Source organism: Camelus dromedarius, chromosome 12, assembly GCF_036321535.1.
Source record: "Camelus dromedarius isolate mCamDro1 chromosome 12, mCamDro1.pat, whole genome shotgun sequence".
Taxonomy (NCBI): Eukaryota; Metazoa; Chordata; class Mammalia; order Artiodactyla; family Camelidae; genus Camelus; species Camelus dromedarius.
Genome location: NC_087447.1, coordinates 68,965,165 through 68,990,593, shown reverse-complemented (window position 1 = coordinate 68,990,593; position 25,429 = coordinate 68,965,165). Strand labels below are relative to the sequence as shown.

General features: G+C 38.9%; 1 protein-coding gene across 4 annotated transcripts; it reads right to left on the bottom strand.

Annotated features, from left to right (window-relative positions):
- Positions 1-980: 980 nt before the first annotated feature.
- CFAP300 (cilia and flagella associated protein 300) lies at positions 981-24,238 on the bottom strand. 4 transcript variants are annotated; one of them, XM_010977797.3, is made up of 7 exons: positions 24,083-24,238; positions 23,780-23,861; positions 14,722-14,797; positions 8,872-9,038; positions 5,300-5,472; positions 2,528-2,594; positions 981-1,649 (listed from the first exon to the last, which is right to left on the bottom strand). In XM_010977797.3, exons 1-7 carry the CDS (start codon positions 24,190-24,192, stop codon positions 1,521-1,523), a joined length of 804 nt encoding a protein of 267 aa, XP_010976099.1. In that variant the 5' UTR covers positions 24,193-24,238; the 3' UTR covers positions 981-1,520. The 4 variants fall into 4 exon arrangements, with proteins under 4 accessions (XP_010976099.1, XP_031316488.1, XP_064348917.1 ...); XM_031460628.2 differs by lacking the exon at positions 2,528-2,594; XM_064492847.1 differs by lacking the exon at positions 2,528-2,594 and having other exon boundaries at positions 24,028-24,169.
- Between the last annotated feature and the right edge of the window lie 1,191 nt (positions 24,239-25,429).

Here is a 25,429-nt window from a genome sequence, read left to right as displayed (position 1 = left end):
AATCTGACTCCCAGCCCAACTTCTTTATTACTATGCTACTACACCACTCAATACAGAGAATTTGCATAATCTTTACTCAAAGGTGCTCTCCCTTATTTTGCTTCTGAACTTTCATCCCAGGGCCAGGCTCAGAGCCACATCATGCTTCCCTCCTCTGCTGGACTGTTCTCCTTGTTAGTTGTTGAAACCCCACCAGTTCTGCAGAAGCCAGAGCACACCCGTCCCAGGCTTAGCTCACAGTGACCACTTCCATCTCTAAATCCATGTAACAATCACTTTCTATAGACACACTCTTACAGATGATCTTTACTAGATTTATAGGGAGTGTGTGTTTCCCCAAAGTAAACAGCACAGTGCCTTGCACAGAATTGGGATTCAAAAAGAACTACTGGTTGACCAACTGATTGATTGAGAGAGGGTCCCCAGGTTGTAGGGGTCTATGTGGTAGGCAGCAAAACTGGTAACAAATGGACATTGTAGTTCTTGACTTAATGCTTTTTTATCAGATTTAAAAGAAAAAACAATGGATGTTATGAACGTATCTGGAAAATATTGATGCAATAAATATTTAAAGTGCGAAGGCATTGTACTAAGTATTATAAGTAAAACAAACTCTCTCTCCTGAGCTATATACTCAGATCGCCAGCTGCCTTCAAGAGAAGCTACAAGTTCAAATCCAAGACTATCGTCCCTATCCCTGCAACTCAGAAACATATTCCAAACTTGCCCCTTCTCCAGGTCTCAGCATTTCTTGCAGGTATCACCTCTGGGAATACATGTCAATCAGTTCTTCCACCAAAAAAATCTAAGCTATATATTCATTCCATGAAGGTAATGAGGGGACAGTATTAAGACACCCTGCACTTTACTCTTTTCAACTTAACATCATCAGGGCAACTCTCTTTGTTTACAGGTAACTCTTATATTAGCTGTGGGGGCAGCTCCAGCTTTAATTCATTATGTGATACAAGAGTTTACAATTATGTTCAGAACATTATTTTTTATTGAGTGTTTTAAGTGAGGCAAAGGAAGCAGAGGAACTGCCATGCTTTCCACAGCCCCAGAGATGTAAATCTTTATGTAATGAAGAAATGTAATTACATGAAACACGATTTTTAAAAACTAACAACTCATATTGATGACCAGTGGTTAGAGAAGTTTAGTTTTCTGCCACCGTTTCAACCTAGAATTAATTCGCTTCTAACATAAAATACCTGGAAAATTGAGGACTCACTTGACTCTAAATGCAACAAAGATGAACTAGATTTTCACTTCTTGTAACTTTCTGTAAAAATTCCACAACTGTATTGGTACAGATTTTGTCAGGGATGAAATTTGGTTCCTACGTTAGTAGCCCAAATTTACAGAGAGGCATCTTGGTATCTGTTTTCTTCTGCTCTAAGCAGGTTCTTTACATTTTACTTGAATTAACTTGCAGAGTAAATGTTTATCTAGAAATCTGTATTAAAATAAAAACCCTGGTAAATAAAACATAGTAAGTATAGTACTCTGAAAAAACACTAAGACATCTCCCCCACACCGTAACAGTGGTAGAAAACGTGAACATGACGCTTGACACGGTCCACGACGAAGTAAGAGAACGTCTGCTCGTGACTCTTAGCTGACGGGTAGCACACACCCGCAGAGTCCTGAAAAAGACAAGCCTGAGTAAGCTACATTTAAATAACATTAACACATTTAGCTAGTACATATTTTCTGTTAAAATGTCATAAAACATATATCAAATCTTTGACAATCAGCTGGCAGTTAACTACTAACATTTAAAAATATTTATGGACACCACCGTCTGCTATGCTAACAATACATATGTACGACACAAATACGCAGAAGTCTTGACCGTAAGGAATTTATAGTCCAAAAGGAAATCCTATCCTTAAAAAAAGTGCTAATATCGCAAAAATTTGTTTTGCATTTTTCTTCTGTCTTTGCTTTTTTTTAAGCACACAACCTATTCGTACTATGTGGGCTGGGACTGTTTCTTTTATCACGGAGCCCCAGCCGAGCACAGTAGCTGATACACACTAGATATTCAATAAATATTTGTTAAATGATTGAACCCATATACTTAGAAACTGCTTAATATGTGTTAATAATCTTTGTATGATAATAAAATTCAAGTATCAGATTCTGTGACATAAATTTATGTCATTCTTACTTGTTTGCCTTATAAATTATGTTTTGACAGTCTAGAGGACTGTGTTCTACCTCATCTGAGCCACAGATTTAGCTCTAAAATGAGTAAGAACTATTATTAGACACAGACAACAGAAAGGAATCCGGGGGAAAAAGTTCATACTGTTCTTCAAATAAAAGCATACCTTATCAACTTTAAATTTTAACGGAAAACTAGCTTATGTTAACGATATTCTGTATATACACATGTGTGTTCTGTTAACTATGCTTCTCCAAGGCATAACATTGTCCCAGTTGCTAACTCCAGTTGTAACACTCGTCTTAATAACAAGCAATAAAATTGACTGGTTGCAAATTTCCCCTCAACACTTACATATGCTGTAACTTTAAAGACGGAAGAGATAATTTGTATTTTCTTGGTTTGAGGATCCTTCCGAACACTAAAAGAGGGGGCAAAGGGAGCATTTTTAAATATAATAAGCACTGGCCATAATACATTTAAGACACGGATCCCTTTTAGTAGTCAGGTGTTCTTATTAATACTTAACATGGAAATATACAATGTTCTATTCAAGTTGTTTCAAAAGGATGAAATCTGCAGTTCCATCAGAAGATGGGGTAAGGTCAACAGAGGATGTGGTAAGCAGAAAACTGAATTTTACAGTTAGATGGTTTGAGGCCAGTTTGAGACACAGATAATGAAAAGACTTGCAGGCCGATGATTGGAAAAACAAGAATTGGTTAAAGTCAGACTGAAGTGTGAACAGCTGTAAGGAGTAGGTAGATAAAAGCACACTAAGCTAAAGAATTAAACAGCCTAAACACAAATGCCTGTTCTGCCACTAATTTGTTATTTTGTTTGGGGCAAGATTAAACTTTCCGAACCTCAATTTTCTCGTATGTAAACTGCGAGCATTATACGGTTCCCTTTAGGATTACATGAGAATTAAGTCGAATAATGTATATGAAAATGATTTGTTAAATTATGTATTACTAAATTATATCATACTAAAAGCATTTTCTCTCAGTAGCTCTCTTTCAGCTACTCTCCACACACAGGATAACCTGTGATGAAACCGACGGAAGACTGAGGAAATTTATATATTGACTTCTATATAAATATACACACGTTATATTTAAAATGCTTTACAATATGAAAAATACCTTTACATACTCTACCTCACATAAAGATCACACAACTCAGTGATGCAGGCATTATTTTGCCAATTTTATAGACAATAGAACTAGAAAAGTTATATGATGTATTTAAGACATTCTAACTAAAAGTGGTAATTCTTGGACTAGAATTCAGGTGATACAGTCCAGTTCTCCGTCCCTACACATCACCTGTTTGTCCTATACCTACTCTGTAAATTCACACGCACCAAAGGTACTGCTCATGTGTTCCATGTACAGATTAAATTCAGACGAAGATATCCTCCTTTCCACGTTAGGTGACGTATTACTTTCCCTTCACATATGTAAAAGTCATGGCGGAGCAAAGAGAGAGGAGGGGGAAGAAACAGGAGGACTTCGTGGCAGGGTGTGTGTGTGCGTGCGTGTGCGCACGCCCGTGCGTACGTTTGAGCTCACGCACCTGTTGGAGATGGCCAGACCCAAACCACTCCAGGGTTCAGGTTCAAAATTCTGAGGCAGTTTTCATCTCTAAAACATTTCATTCAGATTTAAACCCAGGAATCATGTGATTAAATTGATTTCCTTATATTTTTATGACATGAGTTGAAGTCATTTTTTTCCCTAATGCTGAGAAACACTGCTTGAATGTTGGAGACTACATTTAAAGTTGCATGCTCATCTGAAGGATGACTATAACCATTACATATAAAACATTTTGCATACACTTATATAACCACCCACATCAAAACACAGAGCATATCTATGGTTATATCTAATTTTAAATCCCAATCTGGAAGTGGTTATATGGGTGTAAACATATATAAAAATTCACTGAGCTGTATGTACACTACGATGAGTTGCTGTAAGATGTCACAAATTTTGACTACTCATTTTATGAGTGGCCATTACTCTTTGAGTCATACTTTTTCTTAGCTCCCAAAAAGTGTAGGACAGAATCACAAGTGAAAATCCAGGGAAGGGGATGTTTGGGAAAACAGCAATGTCTTTAATGTTTAGGTCCTAACGTAATTTCTATTTCAAATATCTCCAACAGAATCCCCTCCTCCTCAGCACATGGTAGTGAGGAATTCCACAGCCTCATGTGGCTGATGAGATACAACACACTGTGGTGGCAGTGGTGTTCGTGTGTGTGTGTGTGTGTGTGTGTGTGTGCGCCTATGGGACACTGAGGAGTATCTCGTGGGAGTCCTAGAAGCAGTCTTGTAAGTTTTCACGAGCTGCAAATGATAAGGACAGAATGTGTCTGATGTCGATATGTGTGTGGTCTTTCTGAAATTCTGTTACATCTCTTCCGACAATCCTTACATATTGACACAATAACTTAGTCATAAAAATCAGAAACAGATTATAGAAATATTTTTCTGTTTTTAAAACCATACCAGAAATAAACTCAGTAGAATGTAAATTGGTGCAGCCACTATGGAAAACAGTATGGAGCTTCCTTAAAAAACTAAAAACAGAGTTACCAGATGATCCAGCAATCCCACTACCGGGCAAATATTTGGAAAAGATGAAAACTCTAAATCAAAAAGATACGTGAACACCAATGTTCACAGCAGCTCTATTTACAACAGCCAAGACATGGAAACAACCTAAGTGTCCACTGACAAGATGACTGGATAAAAAAGATGTGGAATACAATGGACTATTACTAAGCCATAGGGATCTCATGTTCCTTTGATATTTAAAAGGAGGCCTCGGGAGAAGAGGAGGACCTGGAAGATGACAGCTGTCAGTAAGGGAGGGAGGGGCGACAGGTCCGAATGAGGAAACAAGGACAAGAGGCAGATGAGAGGATTGAGGACTGAAAAAGTCAGGGAAATCTAGACACTTTCCAGCCTGGAAGAGAAGATGGAAGCTATGACGAGGGGGTCAGGGTGGTGCTACTTTTATACACTTTGGTTCTAAATAGACCAACAAACAAGACGCTGGGTAATGTCACCAGGGTTAAACAGACCATTTACATACTGTCATCTAGCAACATTACCTCACTAGATCCTTATAGATAAGCTTTGTTGTTTCCAGATATGGATCAAGCACATCTTCGTATTGACAAAGGGCTCCACCGAGGCAAAGATGTTTGAAAAGACAGAACAAGAACTCTTCTCTATCTGGCTGGCTGAATACTTCATATTTTTCTGAGTCTTCTGCTAGCAAAACCTATGTGAGATAAAATTCATCTTAATGTAACATAATTTAAGGTTCTAATTTTTATGTTTTCAAAAGTTTTGACTTATACGATTGAAAATAATTTTAGACCTATTTTAAGAACCAATCGTGAGGCAGCAGAGAAAGTGATCTGTGAGATCGGCACTTGCTTTCGCTCCGTCTCATTGTTAGGTGCTGACACGCGGTGAAAGGAGTAGCTCTAAACCTTCTCTTCCTCTTCTTTATGTCTTTGTTCTAGTTCACGTCTTTAGCAATAGTTTTAGTGCTACTGCAATTTTAGTGTTGAGTCCCCTGGAATAGTATTTGGAAACAATGGGAGCAGAAATAAATGGAGAAACTCCTCCCTCCCATGAGGTCCATAGTCTTTGCTTCTACTGAGAAGCTAAACACAAATGGTCATTTTCTAAGCCTTCTCATCTTACAGTGTTCAGATCACTGCTTTCCTTATGCCCACAGCTACTCCATTTTGAACTGCTCAGGTAACTGGAGCCTCAAAATCACCTCGCCATTTCCTGTTCTCCTCTAATTATATTACCTCACACATCACCAATGGACTCTTGCTCTCGAGACCTTGCTGCCTCTTTGAGAAAACAATTCGACTAGGTCGGATGTGGGGATTTTCTGACACCACCGGGCCTTATAGATGTTTGCTTGGTTTGTTGACTGTGGTGGACAGGAACGAGGTGATCAAGGTACACTATAAAATACATCCCTTTAATTGAATTGCTTATACCCCAGCTACTTGAAAAAAGAATGTGAAATAACAATAAGATCTACAGGAAGATAAAAATAATCAAAGACAGAAGACTGTAACCAAGATATAAAGTGAGAAGAGAAAAATAAACACTCAAAAGGAACTCTAGATGGAGAAAAGACATAAAAATTGGGCATAACACTTAACATTACTGCACAGGGAAAGGAGAGGGAATGAGTTACATAACAACCACTGTCTAGCAGCAAGAAGTGCACTTTTTATTAGGAAAATTGATTAAACTTAACATTTTATTTACCCCCATCTCAAATGAAAATTCATCACAAGGTCATGGTAAAAGAGGCATTTAAAAATAATAAATTCTATAGTATTGTCTACAAATAATTTACTTACAATGACTCAATGAAAGCCAAAGATATATATAGTAAAAGATAGGTACGGGGAAGTGGTCCGTAGTTTGTTGCTCTCTGTGTGTGCCACATGTAACACTTGTACATCTCCCTCCCCCATCCCCCCCCCCCCCCCCCAGTAAGGAAATGATGTGATATTCAAGTTCAAGTTTGCGGCTACCTAAGGTTCTGACTTACTAAAAGGGTGACTAAAGCTCTTGGGGATGAAGAGGTCACACATTCCTTACACGAGGACTCATGTCTTGAATTGATTGGGCTGTGCAATGAAAAAATTACAATAATTTAAACATTTTTTTGGAGTGAATGTTAAAACAGTAACATTCTGTATGTGATCTCCCTCTCTGTTCACAAACAGATCCGTTTGGTTGTGCAGTCCTCGGAGAGCAGGTAGGCAACAGTTAACGAGTTCAGCTTCCGAGCCGCAGGCAGGGAGGAGGTTATTAGCGGCACTCACTGTTACACAGTGTGCCACCAGGATCTGTGTGCTGCACAACGGGAGGGCCCTTTTTAGTTCAGGCTGAAGCTGGAAGTTATTTATATATATTTTTTCAGTCAGAAAGCAACCAAGTTAGAGCCCTCCCTGTTGCCACAGAGTGGCAAGGAACACAGGGCAAAACATACAGGCAACCGGCAAAAAACAGAGTCCCAGCACTTCCTGAACAGAGGTGCTATTCACGGCAACAAATAAGACAGGAAGCAGCAGGCAGTTTTGCGGAGTATTCTGTTGAAAAGCAAATCCTCCTTTTCAAAAGCCCATCGCTGAGGCTCTCTCTGTAGAGGTGATGGTGGACTCTCTGAAATCAGGGGAAGGGCCTTGAGGCAAAGAGGTAGGTATGCCAGCCCAGATTAGCGACAGAGAGAAGAGCTGAGATAGGTAAGTAGCACCCAGAAGGAGGAAAACTCAAACTAGACTGGATATTTTCCGGATGTTAATTTCCAATCATTCGTAAGGACAAATAGAAATTAAGATCAGATTGACACTATAATGGTATTTATACTATCTTGTGTTATATGCAAATATACTTCACTTAACTAAGGAACAAACTATACATACAGTCATTTAACTGTGGGAGTCTGGTTATTCTCAATCAGTTAATTTTATTTTCTTCTTAAACTGAGAGTTCTTTTAGGCACGGTCCTAATGCAGATCAATGTATAGACTGGCTGGATGCCCCCTGGTCGCCTAGAGACAAGATTCCTGCGCCCAGAATGTTGCTTCAGTAGCTTCCCCAGTTCATTTCTATCTGGATTTGCAATACATTAGGCATTAGCGCATCTCCCTTCTCTCTTAATGTTGATAATAAAAATAATACTTAGCAGCAGTTGTTAATATTATCGGAAGCTTACGAAGTGCTGGGCATTATGTAAAAGCACTTTGAGTGCATTACCTCACACAATTCTTACATTACTCTTGACTTACAGATGAAGAAACTGAGGCTGAAAGAAGTTAAGTATGACAGTTATCAAGTGGCAGAGCCTGGATCTGAACCTATGTTGACTTGATAGCCCTAACTTTTGACCACTTTGTCAATCCTCTTTCTCAATAATTAAAATAATGATAATAACACTACTTCATTTTAACAGCATTTCATAAAATGCTTTCTCAGCTCATTTTCTCAACAATTTCTGGAAGAAGCTAGAATGGGCATTTTAATTTCCGTCTTGTACAGAAAAGATCTTGAGGCTCAAGATACTGAATGATTTGCCAAAGGTGATTGTTTATCTTGTAAATAATAAATCAGGAATTAGTCTGATAATCCATGTCTTCTGATTCCAAATTCAGTACACCTCTCATTAAAATAAAAGTTAACTTAGTTAATCAAACAGCTCTTTGATCTCAGCCTTGAGATAAAAAGATTCTTTTACTCAGGGACGTTTTTATTCATTTGGTATGTTAGGAGAAAATATTAAAGAAAAATAGTCATAAATTCAACAGGCCAGGGTTTCTCTACCTTAGCACTGTTGGTATTGGGACCAGATAGCTTTGTTGTGGGGGACTGTCCTGTGCTTTGTACAAAGTTTAGCAGCATCCCTGACCTCTACCCAGGAGATGCCAATGGAACTCCGCTGAGAACTAATGAAATACATAAATAATTAAGTTGACAGGAAGAGTCCCAGCCAAGAAGAAACCTACCAGCGTAATGATTATCATTGATCATTATTCATTGATAAGAGGCATTTTATGGGTTTTAGGCAGGCAAAAGGTTTTGACATTAAGCATTGCCTGAAATGAAATTCTACTGTGAAAATTTAAAATTCTGTACTTACTTTTCGTAACTCATCAGAAATAAGGAAGGGATCACAAAAAGAATCTAAACATTTAACAATATGTCCATTGTCTCGTACAATATCTTCATCATATAACCGATCAAAAAATGACATTGAAAGCTGTGTGCAAGGAACGTTTATAGCTTCAATTTTTTTCACTTCAGTTCCTGAACAGAGATATAAAAATTAATTTAGTATTCTCAATTATTTCCAAAACAAATATCCCTATGCTGACATTTTAAGAAGTAACCAAATATGACATATGTTTTGATAAATTTAGAAGACACATTAGTTTAGGGATTTTATCAAATTCTTATTTTGCAGGTTGTTTATTTTGCATTAATCATTGAAGGTTTATAACAAAATCTCACCATTTCAGGCCTAGATGAAGGATATATAAATTAGAAAATGCTTGAAAATGAAATACATTTATTGTGTAGTAGGGAGTTCTTAGATCAGTTTTAATGCATATATCAAAATTACCTATAAAAACACAGAAACTGCTTCATATGGTTTTGGATTTGTACCATGCTTAATACTTCATAATTTATATTATAAAAATTTTAATTAGTGTAAGTAAGGGTGTTTCTAAAGTCACTGAGGGTATTTTGAAAATGTTTCTCTCCTTTTAAAATTTCCTCCCCTGTGATCTCACTTACAGGGTTTATTACAAAAAAAAAAAAAAGGTTTTCCAAGTCAAGGTAAATTTCAAGCCAGGCCTTAATCAAGTCATAACAAGCCTGGAATTAGAGAAATTTGAAATCATGGTGTTCTGTCTGTTTTTCTCTTGTAGCTCCAGTCCTCCCCGCTCCCACACCTCTGCCCACCCCACATTTACTTCCTGAATGTGTCTTTTAGGAATGGATTTTCTGTTACTAGAGAGAAGGTCTACTAAATTACAGAAAGACACAAACATCAAGGGGAATTTTTTTTTATTGTTGCCTCAATGAATCACTCAATCAACTTCTCTCTTTTCTGCACCTACATATACACACACGCACTCACTCAGATGTCAATGGGTGGAGCTCTCCTTTTCCAAAGCTCTGGAGAGATTGCACACCTAGATGCGGCGGCAATACGTTGGCTGGATCTCTGACCTGAGAAGCAGCCTGAGCTTGAGAAGAGTAATATGCGTGATAATTTGCACTTCCTGCTCCGGGCTGTCCACCCGAGTCCTGCTAGGACCTGCTGCTCTCGTTTTGATCCTGAGCTGGGCTAGCGAAGAGGAAAGAAGAATGCCTAGAGCCAAGAACTGTGTATGCTTTGGTTATTTCAAAAGCTACACTGCTCAGAAAAGCTCCTTTTGTTTCAGAGGCAAAAATCCTCTGGGGGATTAAAGTGAAAACAAAACCACAGAGAATGACAGAAAAGGTCTGAGCAATATTGGAAGACCAAAGAACAAGAGAGGGCAAAGCCAGACAATCTTCAAAGATAGGCTGGTGGCCACAGGATGAGGGACTGACACTGGGCAATGTGCCATTTTAATAAATTGACTCTAGCTCTGATTTGGGGAGTGGCAAGAGGGTATGGCTGGTCAGAGGAGGTAATTAAATTCAAACCACTTAATCTGAGGCATAGAAATAACATTTGCTATGGACTGAGTTGTTTCCCTCCAAAATGCAGCATGTCAAAGCCCTAACCCTCAGTGTGATTGTATTCTGAGATAGGAGGTAATTAGGGTTAGTTGAGGTCATGGGTGGGATTAGGAGGACCTCAACATATGAATTTTAAAGGGACACAACTTAGTCCGTAGCATTCTGCTCCTGGCCCTCCCAAATTCATGTCCTTCTCACATGCAAAATACATTTATTCTATCCCAACAGCCCCCAAAGTCTTAACTCATTCCAGCATGAATGCTTAAGTCTAAAGTCCAAAGTCTCATGGAAAAATCATGTACATCAGATATGAGTGAGACCTGAGGTACAATTCATCCCGAGGCAAAATTCCTCCCCAGCTATGACCCTGTGAAACCAGACTCGTTACATGCTTCCAAACTACAACGGTGAGACAGGCACAGGATAGACACTGACATTCCAAAAGGCAGAAAGAGGAAAGAAGGAAGCGTGATCGTCCCCAATAAGCTTTAAACTTAGCAAGGCAAATTCCATTAGATTTTAAGCCTCAAGAATAATCCTCTTCGGTTCAACGCTCTGCCTTCCAGACCTGAGGCGGTGGCCCCACGTCCACAGTTCTCTCTCCAAGGGTAGTGTGTTGTTGAAACTGAAGGGGTGACCCTGATGATCTGTGAATTGTCTTCTCAGCCTTTCTTCTCTCTTCTTGAAACACAGCACATGCTTGAAGTTGAATGGTTCTATGGTCTGGTCTTGTTGGATCTGAAAAATCTGACAGCCTTCATTTTGTCTCATTTTTTTCTGTCCCCTTTTGTTCAAACTGGCAGTGTCTTTGCTGGTACAAATCCCATATCTATTCCTGGCTTCTGCTGAAATGGCTGATTAAGTCCATGAGTTGCACCAACGATCTCTTTATCAAATGGTTGCTCCGAGACACACTTAAGTGTTCTCTTCAGAGTAAGTTTTCTCATTTTCTGCAATATGGATATGCTGAGAATATTCCAAATCTTCAGCTTCTGGTGACTTTTTGTTTCTTCAATTTTCCTTCTTCAATTCATTTCTCTCCTTCCATATTTTATTACAGCCATTCAGGGGGAATCAAGCCATTCCTTCAACACTTTGCTTAGAAGTCTCCTCAGCAAATATCAATTTTATTACCTACAAGTTCTGTCGTAAGAACTAGAATAGGCCGAGTTCTCTGCCATTTTATAACAGGGACTGAGTTTCCCCTAGTTTCTAATAGCATGTTCCTCGTTTCCAACTGAGACCTCACCAGAATCAACCTTAATATCCACATTCTAGCACGCACCTCAAGCTCTTACAGACTATGCCCATTACACAATTTCAATGCCACTTCCACATTTTCAGATATTTGTTACAGAAGTACTCCACTTGGTACCAAAATCTGCATTAGCCTGCTTGAGCTGCTATCACAAAATATTATGAGCTGGGTTGTTTAAACTGGGTGAACAGACATTTATTTCCCCACAGCTCCAGAGGGTGGGAAGTCTAAAATCGAGATGTCTGCTGATTCAGTTCCTGGTGAGGACTCTCTTCCTCGGTTGCAGACAGCTGCCTTCCAGCTGTGTCCACACACGACAGATTCTTCTTATAAGAACACTAATCCCATCATGAGGGCCCCTCAAGACCTTATCTAAACCTAATTATCTCCCAAAGGCCTCATCTCCAAATGCTGTCACATCTGGGGTTAAGGCTTCAACATAAGAATTTGGGAGGGGGCACAATCCGGTGCACAGTACACCCTATCAGCTACGTAGGAGTTTGGTTAAGTCATGTCTCCAGCATTTATAAGCTATACAGTGTATTACTAAGGTCACACAGAAAGTTAAGAATGTATTTTTCCCCCCTTGATACTAGTATTATAGTACACTGGGTAGGTATCTCCTTTTTATTTATTTTATTTTTTTTTATTTTTTAAAGTTTAATTAATTAATTAATTTTTTGGTGGGAGGAGTTTATTTAGCATTTACTTATTCTTAAGAGGAGGCACTGGGGGTTGAACCCAGGACCTCATGCATGCAAAGCATGTGCTCTACCATGATCTATACCCTCTCCGCAGGAATCTCCTTTTTATTTAGTGCCCAAGTTGGTGCTTTCCTGGAGACTCCACTGCGGAAGGGACAGAGGCAGGGTGGTGTAGTGGTCGAGGTCTTGAATTCTAGAGCCTGGGTTTGAATGTCAACTCCCCCCAGCCAGCTGCGTAAAAGTGTACAGTTTACTTAGCCTCTGACTCCTCATTTGTGAAACAGGGATACATAATAATACCAGTCTCAGAGTTGTTTGGAGGATTACAGAAGGTAACTGCACAATGTGCTTAGCTGAGCATGTAGGAAGCACCCATTTCATCAGCCAAAAAAAGGGGCAAAGTATGTCCAGACAAAGGGAGCTGTGGCAGCTGGCTGAGAGGATGAAGTGGCACCGACTACCTGCAATGTAGGCAACGCAGCCAGAAGCAAAGGAGATTCCATCATTACTCTCTTCAAAACCGGTTCACTTGCTAGATGGATGTCTTTTCCCTCATTTAAAAAAGCTGTTTCTTTTGCTTATTAAGGCCCCCAGAGGAAAGTTAGAGAGAAGATGGCCGATCGATGAGATAAAGAAGACAAGCAAGTAGGAGGAGACAGAAACAAGCTGCTGGGAGGGTACAAGCAACCCGCCAGAAACTTCTGCTTCTGGGACAGAGCGCTGCCTCTCCGGCACTCCTTTTCAGAGCACTTCTAATTGATTCTGTCAGGCACATGGGGAATTTCAGAACCTCTGTTTTTGCACTGCCTTTTTCAAAAATTAGAAAAAAGTCAGCGCTGTTTTGGGAAGTAGGTACCAAAATGGGGGAAGGTGGAACTCTTATTGGAACACTTCTTTCAATGAACCTTACTTTTTTGTAAACCAGTTTGCTGAAGTTACCGCAAACATGGTTTGTAAGCACTGTGATACCTGACTCTACTTCCTTTTGAAGATTTTGAGCTGGTAAATGTATCTGCTCAGAGACTCAGTTTAATTATGTTAAGTAGTCTGAAGATCACACTGTACTAGCTTTTTGTTCTATAAATTTGGCAGTGATCTTTAGCCAAAAGGAATAAAATTTGACCTACTAAGTCTAACATCATGAACTGTTTGTAAACTTGTTCTTGACTAATACTTTAAGAAAATTTATTTTTGTGTAAGGCTACTAGAGTTCCATAAAAGTGCAATATAAGAATTTAACAAAACAACCTCATCCAATTTAAAATCAGCTTGCATTTTTTTTTTTAGCTCAAATCCACATTACCAACCAGATTCTCCTTTCAAATAGAATGGTGATTTATCCTATTGTTAAGAGGCCTCAACCTAAATTTTAAAATATAGTGTTCATGTTTCTGTTTCCAAAAGTCTTCTATTAACTAATTTATTCTTTGATCTGAGTTATTTGAGAGATCTGAGTGTCATTAAGTGTTTAAGTGTTCGGTAATTTTCTTTAAAGATTTCTAGCTATGTTTCAGTGTACTATGAAAACACTATCTATATAAAGTTCTCCTGTTGAGAATTTTAGATACATTCCTCCATAATTTAATCTAATATGATTTTTAAAGAATGTTCCGTGGTGGCTGCTTCCTCTGTCAGAAATCATTTCCCTGCCCCAGTTGAGATTTCACCCAAGCATCCTCACATCAGTGGGACCTTCCCTGACCCTTGCCCCCGGGAGGAGCTGGCCACGCCCCTCTCTCTGCTCCCACTGCTATATCAGTGCCTGTGACACATCACTGCGTATATTTTTAAATATATCACTGAGTTCCTTAAGTACAGGTTTTCTCTTATTCACCTTAACGTTCCCTGCATCTGTCGGAGTCCACGGAAGGCGCACAATAGATACTCTCCTAACGAGTAAAAAGAGAGAAAAATTGCTCTTGTGCACTAAGCCAGGATAGCAGCAGTGGGCTCCTGGGAGACAGATGCAGAGCAGGCCCAGCACAGCCGATCGCACTTGACCTTGATGTTATCAAACGAGTCCTTATTCACAATTTGTATACTTTTTAAGTTTACAACTTGATACTTATTTATTTATTATCGAAGTATAGTCAGTTTACAATGTTGTGTCAGTTTCTGGTGTACAGCAGAATACCTCAGTCATATAGGAACATACATATATTGTTTTTCATATTCTTTTTCATTATAGGTTACTACAACACAATTTGTATTTTAATAATGAAAATCCCTGAAGTAAAATTTTGTTATAATAGTAAAATAGTAGTCTCAAAAGATTAAAATAAATTTGGTTTACCTAATGTAATCCACTGTCCGGAAGACTCTGAAAGTAACTTCAGATTGGGAATAACATTTGGGTCTTTGAAGAAAGCCTAGAATATAAATTGGAGGGGTAAAACTTAGACATATTATAAACATAATAAGAATTAACTTCTAAAATAACTATATATAAATTTGAGGGGAAAAACTTAGATATATTATTATAAACATAGTAAGAACTTATAAAATAACTATAGTAAAATCTCATTTAACTCAAATTGGGGAAGGATAATTTTAAATTGGTAAAATGTTAAAGGAAGAAGTAAATGTTTCATAAAGAAGTGAAGTTTTGTTACTTTTAAGCTGGAACAGTATGAACAATACTGTTATTTCCAGACAGATACCTTTGGGACTTAATTTAATAAATAGAAAGTAATGATTTATAGGGAAAAGTAGGAGGATATATAATCTAAAAATTTTATTTTCCTTCACCCTTGTTTTCCCAATTCATTGACTTAGTAATCACTGCTCCCACTTTAGATTAAACTAAATCTAAATGTAATTGCCAATTTAGTTCTATCCAAGGGGCACATAGAAAAGAGATTGACTTCGCTTCTTAAAAATGAAAATTTTCTGTATAGCAAAAGAAAATAAATTAGTCAAGAGTTTTATTTCCAGAGACCAGCAGCTGATTCTGGCTGAAAAGACCTGAAGAGAAACTTATTAAAGCATCTCAGGCAGTCCACATAATTTTTAGGAGATGCAGAGGATCAGGCTAAATGCTGATCCAAAGTCATATGCAGAAGCTGATCTGATGAGGAAACAGCTGTTCTTACTGCAGCCCCAGCCAAGCAGTAAAAAACACAGCCGCCTGACCTGACCAAGGCCACTGTGTGCCAGGACTGTCCTGCCTGAACGCTGGATGCCTCTGCCACCACTTCTGCCTTTGAGATTCCAGATGCTGTGTGACCCAATTTCCTTAAGTTGCTCACTTTGAAAAATTAGTTTTGCCCTGAGTAAGTCTGATTGGTAACCCTAGATCGCAGGTTTGTGATCTAGTGCAATAGAGGCAAGCGTTACGCAGCAAAGGAAACCATCAACAAAATGAAAAGGTAACCTATTGAAAGGGAGAAGATATTTGCAAATCATGTATCTGATAAGGGGTTCCTATCCAAATTACATAAGGAACTCACGCAGCTCAATAACAAAGCTCCAAACAATGTGATTTTAAAATGGGCAGAGAACCTGAACAGACATTCTTTCACAGAAGACAGATGGCCAATAAGCACATGAAAAGATGCTCACTGCTAATTATCAGGGAAATGTAAATCAAAAGCACAGTGAGGTATCACCTAAGACTTGTAAGAATAGCTACCATCAAAAAGACAAGAAATAACAAGTGTTGGCGAGGATGTGGAGCAAAGGGAGCCCTCACGCACTGCTGGTGGGAGTGTGAACTGGTGCAGCCACTGTGGGAAACAGTATGGAGGTTCCTCAAAAAATTAAAAATAGACTTACCAGATGATCCAGCAATTCCACTTCTGAGTACTTATCTGAAGAAAATGGGAACACTAATTTGAAAAGTTATATGTATCCCTATGTTTACTGCAGTACTATTTATAATAGCCAAGATACAGAAACAACCCAACATGTCCACATGTGGATGAATGGATAAAGAATGGAATACACAATGGACTACTACTCAGTCATAAAAAAAAAAAATGAAACCTTCCATTTGCAACAACATGGATGAACCCGGAGGTATTATACTAAATGAAGTAAGTCAACAGAGAAAAACAAATACTGTATAGTTTCACTTATATGTGGAATCTAAAAAAAAAAAAGAAAAATCAAACAAACAAAATAGATACACAGAACACTTTGGTTGTTGCCAGAGGGGAGAAGGGTTGGGTGAAGGGGGTCAAGAGGTACAAACTTCCAGTTATAAATACGTCATGGGGATGAGATGTATAGCACAGTGACTACAGTTAATTATACCTTACGGCATATTTGAAAGTTGCATAGAGAGTAAATCTTGAAAGTTCTCATCATAAAAAAATATTTAGTAATTCTGTATGGTGACAAATGGTAACTAGACTTATTGTGGTGATCATTTTGCAACATATGCAAGTATCAAATTGTTATGTTGTACACCTGAAACGAATATTATATGTCAACTATACCTAAAAAAAAGGCAAGTGTTTTGGGTTCCACTTCTGAAACATTAAGAGTGGAAATCACCACAAATCACATGTATATCAAAAGGTGTTGGGCAGTCGGAAAACATAATGATGTCCGTGATGAGCAATAAAAAAAAAAGGAAAAACAATAGATTGGGAGGAAATATTTGCAATAAATATGATTGAAAAATTGGGGGGAGGCTGACATCCCCAATGGCTAAAAATTGCCCAGTGTCTATGGTAAGAAAAGTTGACAACCTGATTTAAATATAGCCAAAGGATACAAAAAATCATGTAAAAAATACAAGTAGCTGACAAACTTATGAAATAAGATTTCAAGAGCATTGAAAGAAATGAAAATAAAAATCAGAAGATACCATTTTTACCCATTACATTGTCAAGATTTTAAAATCTGGTAACTTTTGGTGAGAGTACCAGAAAATATGTGCTCTTAGACACTGCTGGTGGAAGTGTGAACCTTTACAGCCTTTTGGGGAAGTGCTGAATATTATCTTGAACACTAAAAGCATGTATATTTTATGATCTAACAAATTCCACTTTGGGGTATGTGTCAGACAAAAATGAAACTACTAGTAGATAAGATTTACGTGTAAGGAATTTTTTTTTTATTGTATTGTTCGTAGTGTTTTGACTTGGAACTTCAATGCCCATCAGTGGAAGAATGGTTGAATAAAATGGCTGAATAAAAATAAAATAAAAATGAGTGAACACAGTACATCTACACTAGATGGTATGCAATTATTGGAAAGAAAGTATTGGAGTAGAATGTAAGCTTCATAAGCTTGTTTTTCTTAGTCACTGCTGTTTCCCGAGGGCCCAGAACAGAGCCTGGCATAGAGCAGTTACTCAGTAAACATTTACTGTATTGACTTTGAAGGAAAGCCGTATGTATTTTGTGTAAAAAGAGTAATTTAAGAGTAATATGCATGAAAAAAACAACACAAAATAAAGCCTCTATGTATATGCACATAAAGAAAAGTATAGAAGAATATTTATCAAACCACTGACAACAGTTACTGCAGAAGTGGTGGTTGTAGGCTTGTGGGAAGAAGGGGAGTGAGAAGGTAGAATTAGATTGGGATATAGAAAGACTGTTGACTCTGTGAACTGCTCTTTGTTGTTTAGATTGTTGTAATAAATATTTATTCTGACATTCCCTTTAAGCTATCACTCTTTTCCTAAATAACTCGTTGAAAGACGACTCTATCTTGCTTCACTTCTCTGCCTACCAGTTATTCTTCTTAGCTGTCTACTGCTCCCATCACTGAGCTGAAAGTACACTTGACATCCTAATTCCAAAAGTCAAATGGATACAGTCCCTGCCCTCGTGGAGTTTACAGACTGAAAGGGGAGATATTAAGCAACACACATCATCATCACTATGAAGAAGTGCAGGGCTCTATTGAAGTACATAATAGGCAGACCTAATCTAATGGTTTGGGAAAGAAAGGTAAGTGCAGAAAGAACATTTAGGTTTAGAGCTGAAAGATGAGTAGGAGTCAGCTGGCCACAGGTATACTGGTAAATGCTTAATAATTGATACCCCTTCTTCCCCAAAAATCCCTGATTTGTAGCATTTGCTGATTTCCAGGGTGGACGTCAAGTTGTCAATAGTTTAACCAGCCAAGAATCCTGAAAATTTACCAGTTAGGCTGTCCTGAGCTGGTTCCTGCTTGACACTGGAAAGACCATGTTTTAAGGTGGAGAAAATAAATCTAAAGTCTGTAAGATGAGAAAGGAGGGGATATCCCATTGAAGACAAGTAATGAGGTTCAGTGTGACCAGAGTTGATAGGCCAATGGTCTGATGAAGTTGGAGAGTTAAACTGGACCTTGTAGGTCAAGTCAAAAAATTTTTCTCTTAATCTAAGATTAATCTAGATTGATCAGTATTTTAATCTAAGGGCAGTAGGAAGACACTGAAGGGATTTAAGCTGAGGAAAGACGAGATTAGGGTCATATTCTTAAAGGCTCATTCCTGCTGCAGTGTGGAGAATGAACTGAAGGGCTGTAGAGAGACCAGTTAGGAGGCACGTACTGCTTTAATCCAGGAAGGCCTGACGTTCACAGCAGTCAGAACGGTAGCAAGTGGGGAGGTAGAGAAGTTGATGGATTTAATGAATATTCAGAAGAAAAGGACAAAGGGAGGAGGAGGAATCAAAGACGAATCCTGGAATTTTTGCATGAAAAGCCAGGCAGAATCAATGTCATTTAATGAGACGCAACAATGAAGAGGAATGTGGGGTGAAGATTAGTACGTTCAACAAGTGTCTGTGAATGTCTGCATTACGCCAGGCCAGCCAAAGTCCCTGTTCCCATGGTGTTTACATTCTCATGGTGGGAGACAAAGGGAAATACTCTACAGGTATCTTGTATGCCCAATTACAAAAAATGTTTTCCCCAAAATTATTCCTCAAAGGAAAGTTGCCTTATAACTTTAAAAAGTCAAACTAAAGAGTGCTTGTGCAACTATTTTAATTTAAATAATACACATTTTGAAAGGACACATATGGTGGAATTGACCTGAATTAATACCAGTTTTGAATGCTTTTCAGAGGGCTTCTGAAAGAATCAGTAAAAGGGGAAATTTCAGATTTGGTAATTTAGTAATCTTGGTGGGGGTATTCACTTACAATTACAGTTTAGATGTCATTATAAATGGAAGGAGGTAAAGCAGATTGCAGCGAATTGGCCTGGAGCCAATGGAAATAAGTCTTCATAAAGGTCACTCAAATAAAGCAATAGTTATTACAATTACAATTATACTCTTAAGAGTTAACTTTTTTAATTACCGAAATTACAATTTTACCGAAATTACAGTTATACTCTTAACTTTTTTTAAAAACCAAAAAACCCTGCCCTAATGCGTGCAAACGGTATTTTGGGTTTGTTACAGAATCTCCAGTGAGGCATTAGAAGGAATTCTTTGTATCTCAAATAACTTTAGGAAAGCTGATAAGCTTTGGAAAAATACATGATTCATAAACTAGTTCCAGTGATAACAAAGATGCTGGTGTCAAAATGCATGTGAAGATTTGAATTAACTTGTTTCATAATGTGTGAGATGGAAAAGTATTTCTAATTAATATTTGATATAATATTATATAATTTTAAGTGTATGTTTATGTCACACATATAAAATATAAGTAGATGTTTGATTACATCGTGCATCTGGCAGACTGCTGGCTTCTGATGTAATATCAATTCCCTCCTTCCTTCTTAAGGAATCCCAGTTCTATCTGGAACAGCGATGTGCCCAGCTGAACGTCTGTACTTCCTAGGAGTCTCTTGTGGTATGTGGTCATGAGACGTAAGCAAAGTCTGGTCATGAGACAGAAGCAGCAGTGTTTTGTGGACCTCCAGAAAGCGCTGTAAGTTAAGGCGCTCCCTTACAGTTTATGTGAAAGAATCCGCTTACTATATCCCTAGTCCCCTGGTGAGGATGCCAACACTGTATGCTGAACCCAGAGCTCTCCCTTGAGACCCAGATTGAGATCTTACATTCAACCATCTAGGATATTGCCACTTGGATGCACACCAAATTTGGCGTGCTTAAAGCTGAATGCGTTTTCCTTGTTTATTCTTCCGCATTTCGTATGCGTCTAAATCTACCGCTCTAGACAACCAAGTCAGAAACTTGGTCATCCTACATGCCGCGCCCTACCTTACCGTCAGTATCTTTTCAGTCCCGGAGTACTGCCTTTCTCATAAACATCTCTCCACGACATGCCGGTGCTACTGGCTTAACTCAGGACATCACCATATACTCTCTGGAGGATAATTGTTTCCTATTAGGTCTCACTGCTTCCAGGCTCAGTCCTAACAATCCACGTTCCATACTTCTGCCAGCTTATCTCAGTACTTTCAATTTTACCGTTTTGCTGAAAACCTTTCAGCGACTCCTCAGCTAAAGCCCAAACTCCTTTCCATGGCACAGAAAGTCTTACAGAATATCATCCCACCCTTCTGTCTAACATTATCCCACTTTGTCTACCTGACACACTCCTACTCATCTTTCAGATCCTAGCTCAAGTGGCTTTTGTAAACCCTCCTCTAACCACCTCAGTCAAAAACGATCACTTTCTCTTTTGTGCCACCGCGGGACCTTGTGACTATGGTATGCTTTGTATCACATCTCATTCTGCCATGCAATTTTTGATCTGTTTCGCTCTCTTGAATATAGACTTAAAAACTAAAAAATGTTTGCTGGATGAATATTTCCTTCCTTTCTTTTACTTTATTCATTTACTACAACACAAACTTTTGGAACACAACTTGTTTTTAAATTGAAGGGGAAAATTCCAAATCTGGAATTCTAGTTTAAGCAATACTTTTTGGTCAGTTATAGTGTTTGTAGTAGAAATGACGTGGAAGTTTGAGTCAAAAAGCCTGGGTTTTGCCACTCGCTCGACAAACTTGCACAAATTATTCAACCATTCTGAGCTCCAGTTTCTTCAACTGCAAAATGGGGGTAAAAACACTAAACTTACCAGAGTGTTGTAAAGGTTAGTGATAAATGGATAAAAAGTGCCGAAAGCTAAATCCAGCATGCAGGAGGAACTACTGCTTTGGGAAAACACTTTGTAAAGGAGCAGACAAATGCTAATAACAATAATAGCACTTGTTATGAGCCAAACATTTTGCTAAATATCTTAGATATTTCATTTAATCTTCATAACAAACCCATCAGCTATTCAACCTTATTTTCATTTTCAAAAATAGATATTGTATGTGTCAAGCACTGTGACCATTTTGCAGAAAAGGAAACAGAGGCTGGAGAAGGTTAAGTATTTTGCCCAATGTCATATAGCTGGTAAGTGGCAGAATTGGGAGCTGAACATAGACAGCTAATTAGAGGCCAAATCAGGGGAGGATTCAGGTTTTGTAGCGTCATAAACTTACACAATTTTAGGGGCTCTAAGAATACAAAACATCTACTTTTGAAAATATTTGACCATGTGAACATACAGCTGGAGTATCTCAGAGTTAAAACAGTGATTGTATCAGTATATTTCTTTAGATTGAAATATGGGAATAATACTGTCTACTGCATTAGAAAAAAATGAGGATAAATAAACATGAAGATATTGAAAATTAGGAAAAAATTGCCTATTATGGAAATTTATTGTGCTTTACAGATGAATCTTGATTCTGTTGAAGAACTGTGTGTCTACTGAATAACCCAAATTAATTCTACATCCTTCTCCATGAAATTTTTCTGACACCAATGCCCCTCCATTGAGTGATCTTTCTTTTTCCCTTTGCCTTATAAAATCCTCCCTTATAGCAATTATTTTATTGCCTTATAGAGGATTTTTCACACTTCTAGCTTCCAAAACTGTCCACATGCCTTACAACCTGGGATCAGATCTCTTCATCCTTTTAACACCTCCTAGCAGGGACGCAGTATCCAACAAATATTGGTATAAATGAAAAATATATAAAAAACTAAAAAAAAAATCTAACCAAGAATATTTGAGAAATGTCATCATCAGTAGCACACTATATTAACATTATAACACTATTTTAAGTAAAGGGAAATAGACATTTAACCAATTTATCCTCTGTTTAGGGTTGAAGAGTTGTCACCAATCCTGTTTCCAAAATTCAGGTCCTTCCCGGAACCTTAGAAAGTGACCTTAGTTGGAAACAAGGTTGTTCCAGATATAATTCGTTAATATGAGGTTATACAATAGTGGGGGTGGCTTAATTCAATATGACTAGTGTTCTTCTAACAGGAGGAACAGCCATGGATACATGAGAAGAGAGAACTAAGGGTCTTTGATAGGAGTAGAGATTAAAGTTCTCAAGGGGCAAGCCATGGAGTGCCAAGGATTGCTGGCAACCACTAGAAGCCAGGAAGAGGTAAGGAAGGATTGTTCCCTACAGATTTCAGAGGAAGTATAACCCTGCTGTCACTCTAATTTTGGACTTCAAGCCTCCAAAACTGTGAGACAATACATTTCTGATGTTTTAAGCCACCCAGTTTGTGGTTTTTGCTACAGTAGCCCTGGGAAACTAACATACCCTCACAGTAAATATTTTGATTAATTAATCAGGCTGATATTTTCTTCACTGCACTATCGCTCTGTATGAGATGATCGGATTTTCTTGTTTACTGGCAGTTTTGCTCCTGTCTGTCTTGTTCCTTCTTGCATTACCACCCCCACCCCGTCGCACCTGACAGGTTTCTTAGCACATCACAGGCCCTGGGGAAGTGTTTGTGGATGAGTGAATAAACTAAGCCAACTATATTCCACAGCGATGCCTGAAGGACATGAAAGGAAAAGATAATATCGCAAACCGTAAGGGTATTTTTCATTTGATTGAGATTAAAAAAATAAAACCCCAGGATTTTAAAAAACGTGAATGAATTTTAATGAACACATCAGAACTTGTACTTTCAAGTGAGTTTTTCCCTTTTCAAAGCAGCCACTTATCACCTAAAGAGTTATTCTAGTAACTCTGCTATGGCTTAAAACTTTTTTTGGATCTCTTCATTTAAAACTGCTAACAGAGTATGTACTCACAGGGTAGATTTGATTTCGAGAAACAACCAAAAGTCATTTGAAGCTAAGCCTAGTAAATCAAGCCAGTGATAAAGCTGGATATTTAAAAATGATGTGTGCCTACTGAAAAAGAGGTTGGTTTTCTAAAGAGAGACTGAATTTTCAAAATTGAAAAGTTCTCTGTGACAGGATACCGAAGATGAGCTAACTTAGGGTGATGGGAAACGCAAAAGTTCCTCTTAAAAGATTGAGCATTCGAACCTTTTTTATTATTCTCAAAGAAAACGACGTCAGTAAGTAATGGCGTGTTCGCAGGAATCTACGCTCAAGTGGGAAAAAATGTAAAGTCAGCAGAGATCCAAGGGTCTCCCCACCCCCATACCAACCATGACGAAATCATCCTTCCGATAGGCCTGAAACGTCTGGTCAAACCCGAAGGCCTGCGCCTTGATCCTGCCCAGCATGGACCTGGGGCAGAAGAGGGAGAATAAGTCAGCCCGGGACGGCCCCCTGTGCGAGAGCACATTCAGCGGTTCCACCCACGGGGTCCGCCCCTCGCCCGGTTCCTGCGGCCTCCGGGTTTCACTCAGGAGGAGGCCGACCCGGCCCCGCCGCCTCCACGCCCGGCCCGCACCTCCGCAGCCGCGAAGGCCAAGGGGCTCTTCTCTCCCTGCCGCTCGGCCTCTCACCACTGGCGGAGCCGGCTGGTGGTCTCCGGGGTGCTCAGAGACTGGAAGGTTTTCTGAGGCAGGTATCTGAAGTAGTAGCCGCCCAGATCCCCCGGCTCCCCGGCCGCCATCGTGGTCCCCGCTGCGCTGAAGCGGAGGCCGTCTCCATAGCGACGCGGCGGCTGTCGGGTAGCCCTAAGCTATGGGGGCGGGGTCGGCGTCGGGGCGGAGCGTGGTCGGCGTCGGGGCGGGGCGGGGCGGGGCCAAGCGTTGACCCGGACCGAGGAGTGCGGTCTCACGGCCGGGCGTGGGCAGAGGGTGATGAGAGCCACCCTGCGCTGTCCGGGATCCGGTGCCACAGCTCCTCCCAGGTCCCAGCCCTCCCGCTCGCCGACCCCTGCCTGGCGGAGCTGGAAACTAGGGGTCGGGATCGGGGAGAAAAGTTGCCAGTACGTGCTTGCTGAAATTAACGCTTAGTAATAATTTCTCAGCGTGGGTTAATTTCTTAGTCTCAGATGCTGTAATCTTAGATTTATAGCTGTCTAAATTTAGTGACTCAAACATTTCTGAAGAAAAAATTATTCTGAATTAATTAGGTTTATCTATTTTGGAAGACAGATGTCTGTGTGACTACTTGGGAAACTATTCTCTTTTACCATCTTACTTTTTTTTTCTTTAAAAGTTAAATCTGAAGGCTAAATTTTTTTTCCATTCATGCAACAGTACAGCATGATGTCTAATGGAAACACGTATTTCTTACTTCGTATTGAAAATTACCTTTTGTATCTACAGTTTTGTTTTGTCTAATAGTGTGTATCTGGCTTCAGAAGAGGGAGGGAGGGATATTGTTCTTTTCCACTTCTTTGCTAACTCCCTTTTCTTTTCCCCTAATCCTCAAAAAACTACTCTTGATTATTCCTTACTCAGCAGCAGCAGCAAGAGAGAGGGAGAGAAACACACACACACAACACGATATTCTTTTTCATTGTTGATTAGTGTTCCATTGCACTGGAACTAGTGTTCCATAACACTAATTTGTCTTTTAAGTGCATTAGTCCTTTTGTTACTGACATGGTTGGATTTAAGTTTACCATCTTGTTTGTTGTTCTCTAATTCTGTTCTGTTTCCCTTTAATCCAAAAGCTGGCAAGAAAGAAGGAATAATAAAGTAGCTTGATTATTCCATTTTCCTCCCTTTTAGCCTTTTAGTTATGCATTTTAGTATAATTTTTAATGGTTACTCCAGAGATACCATATGGCTTCTTGATTTATTACGTACCACCTTAAATCATCACTTTCACCGTATTTCAAACAAGAACCCTACAACTGGTAAAATCTGTGTATTCATCTTTTACCTTTTGGATCTTTT

Excerpts from the sequence above, each read along its gene's own strand:
- CFAP300 (XM_031460628.2), bottom strand. The coding sequence starts at position 24,192 with ATGGCGGCCGGGGAGCCGGGGGATCTGGGCGGCTACTACTTCAGATAC. Across the intron at positions 9,039-14,721 it reads CGGACAGTGGATTACATTAG|GAACTGAAGTGAAAAAAATT; the intron begins GTAAACCAAATT and ends ATCTCTGTTCAG. Across the intron at positions 5,473-8,871 it reads TTTCTGATGAGTTACGAAAA|GTTTTGCTAGCAGAAGACTC; the intron begins GTAAGTACAGAA and ends TATCTCACATAG.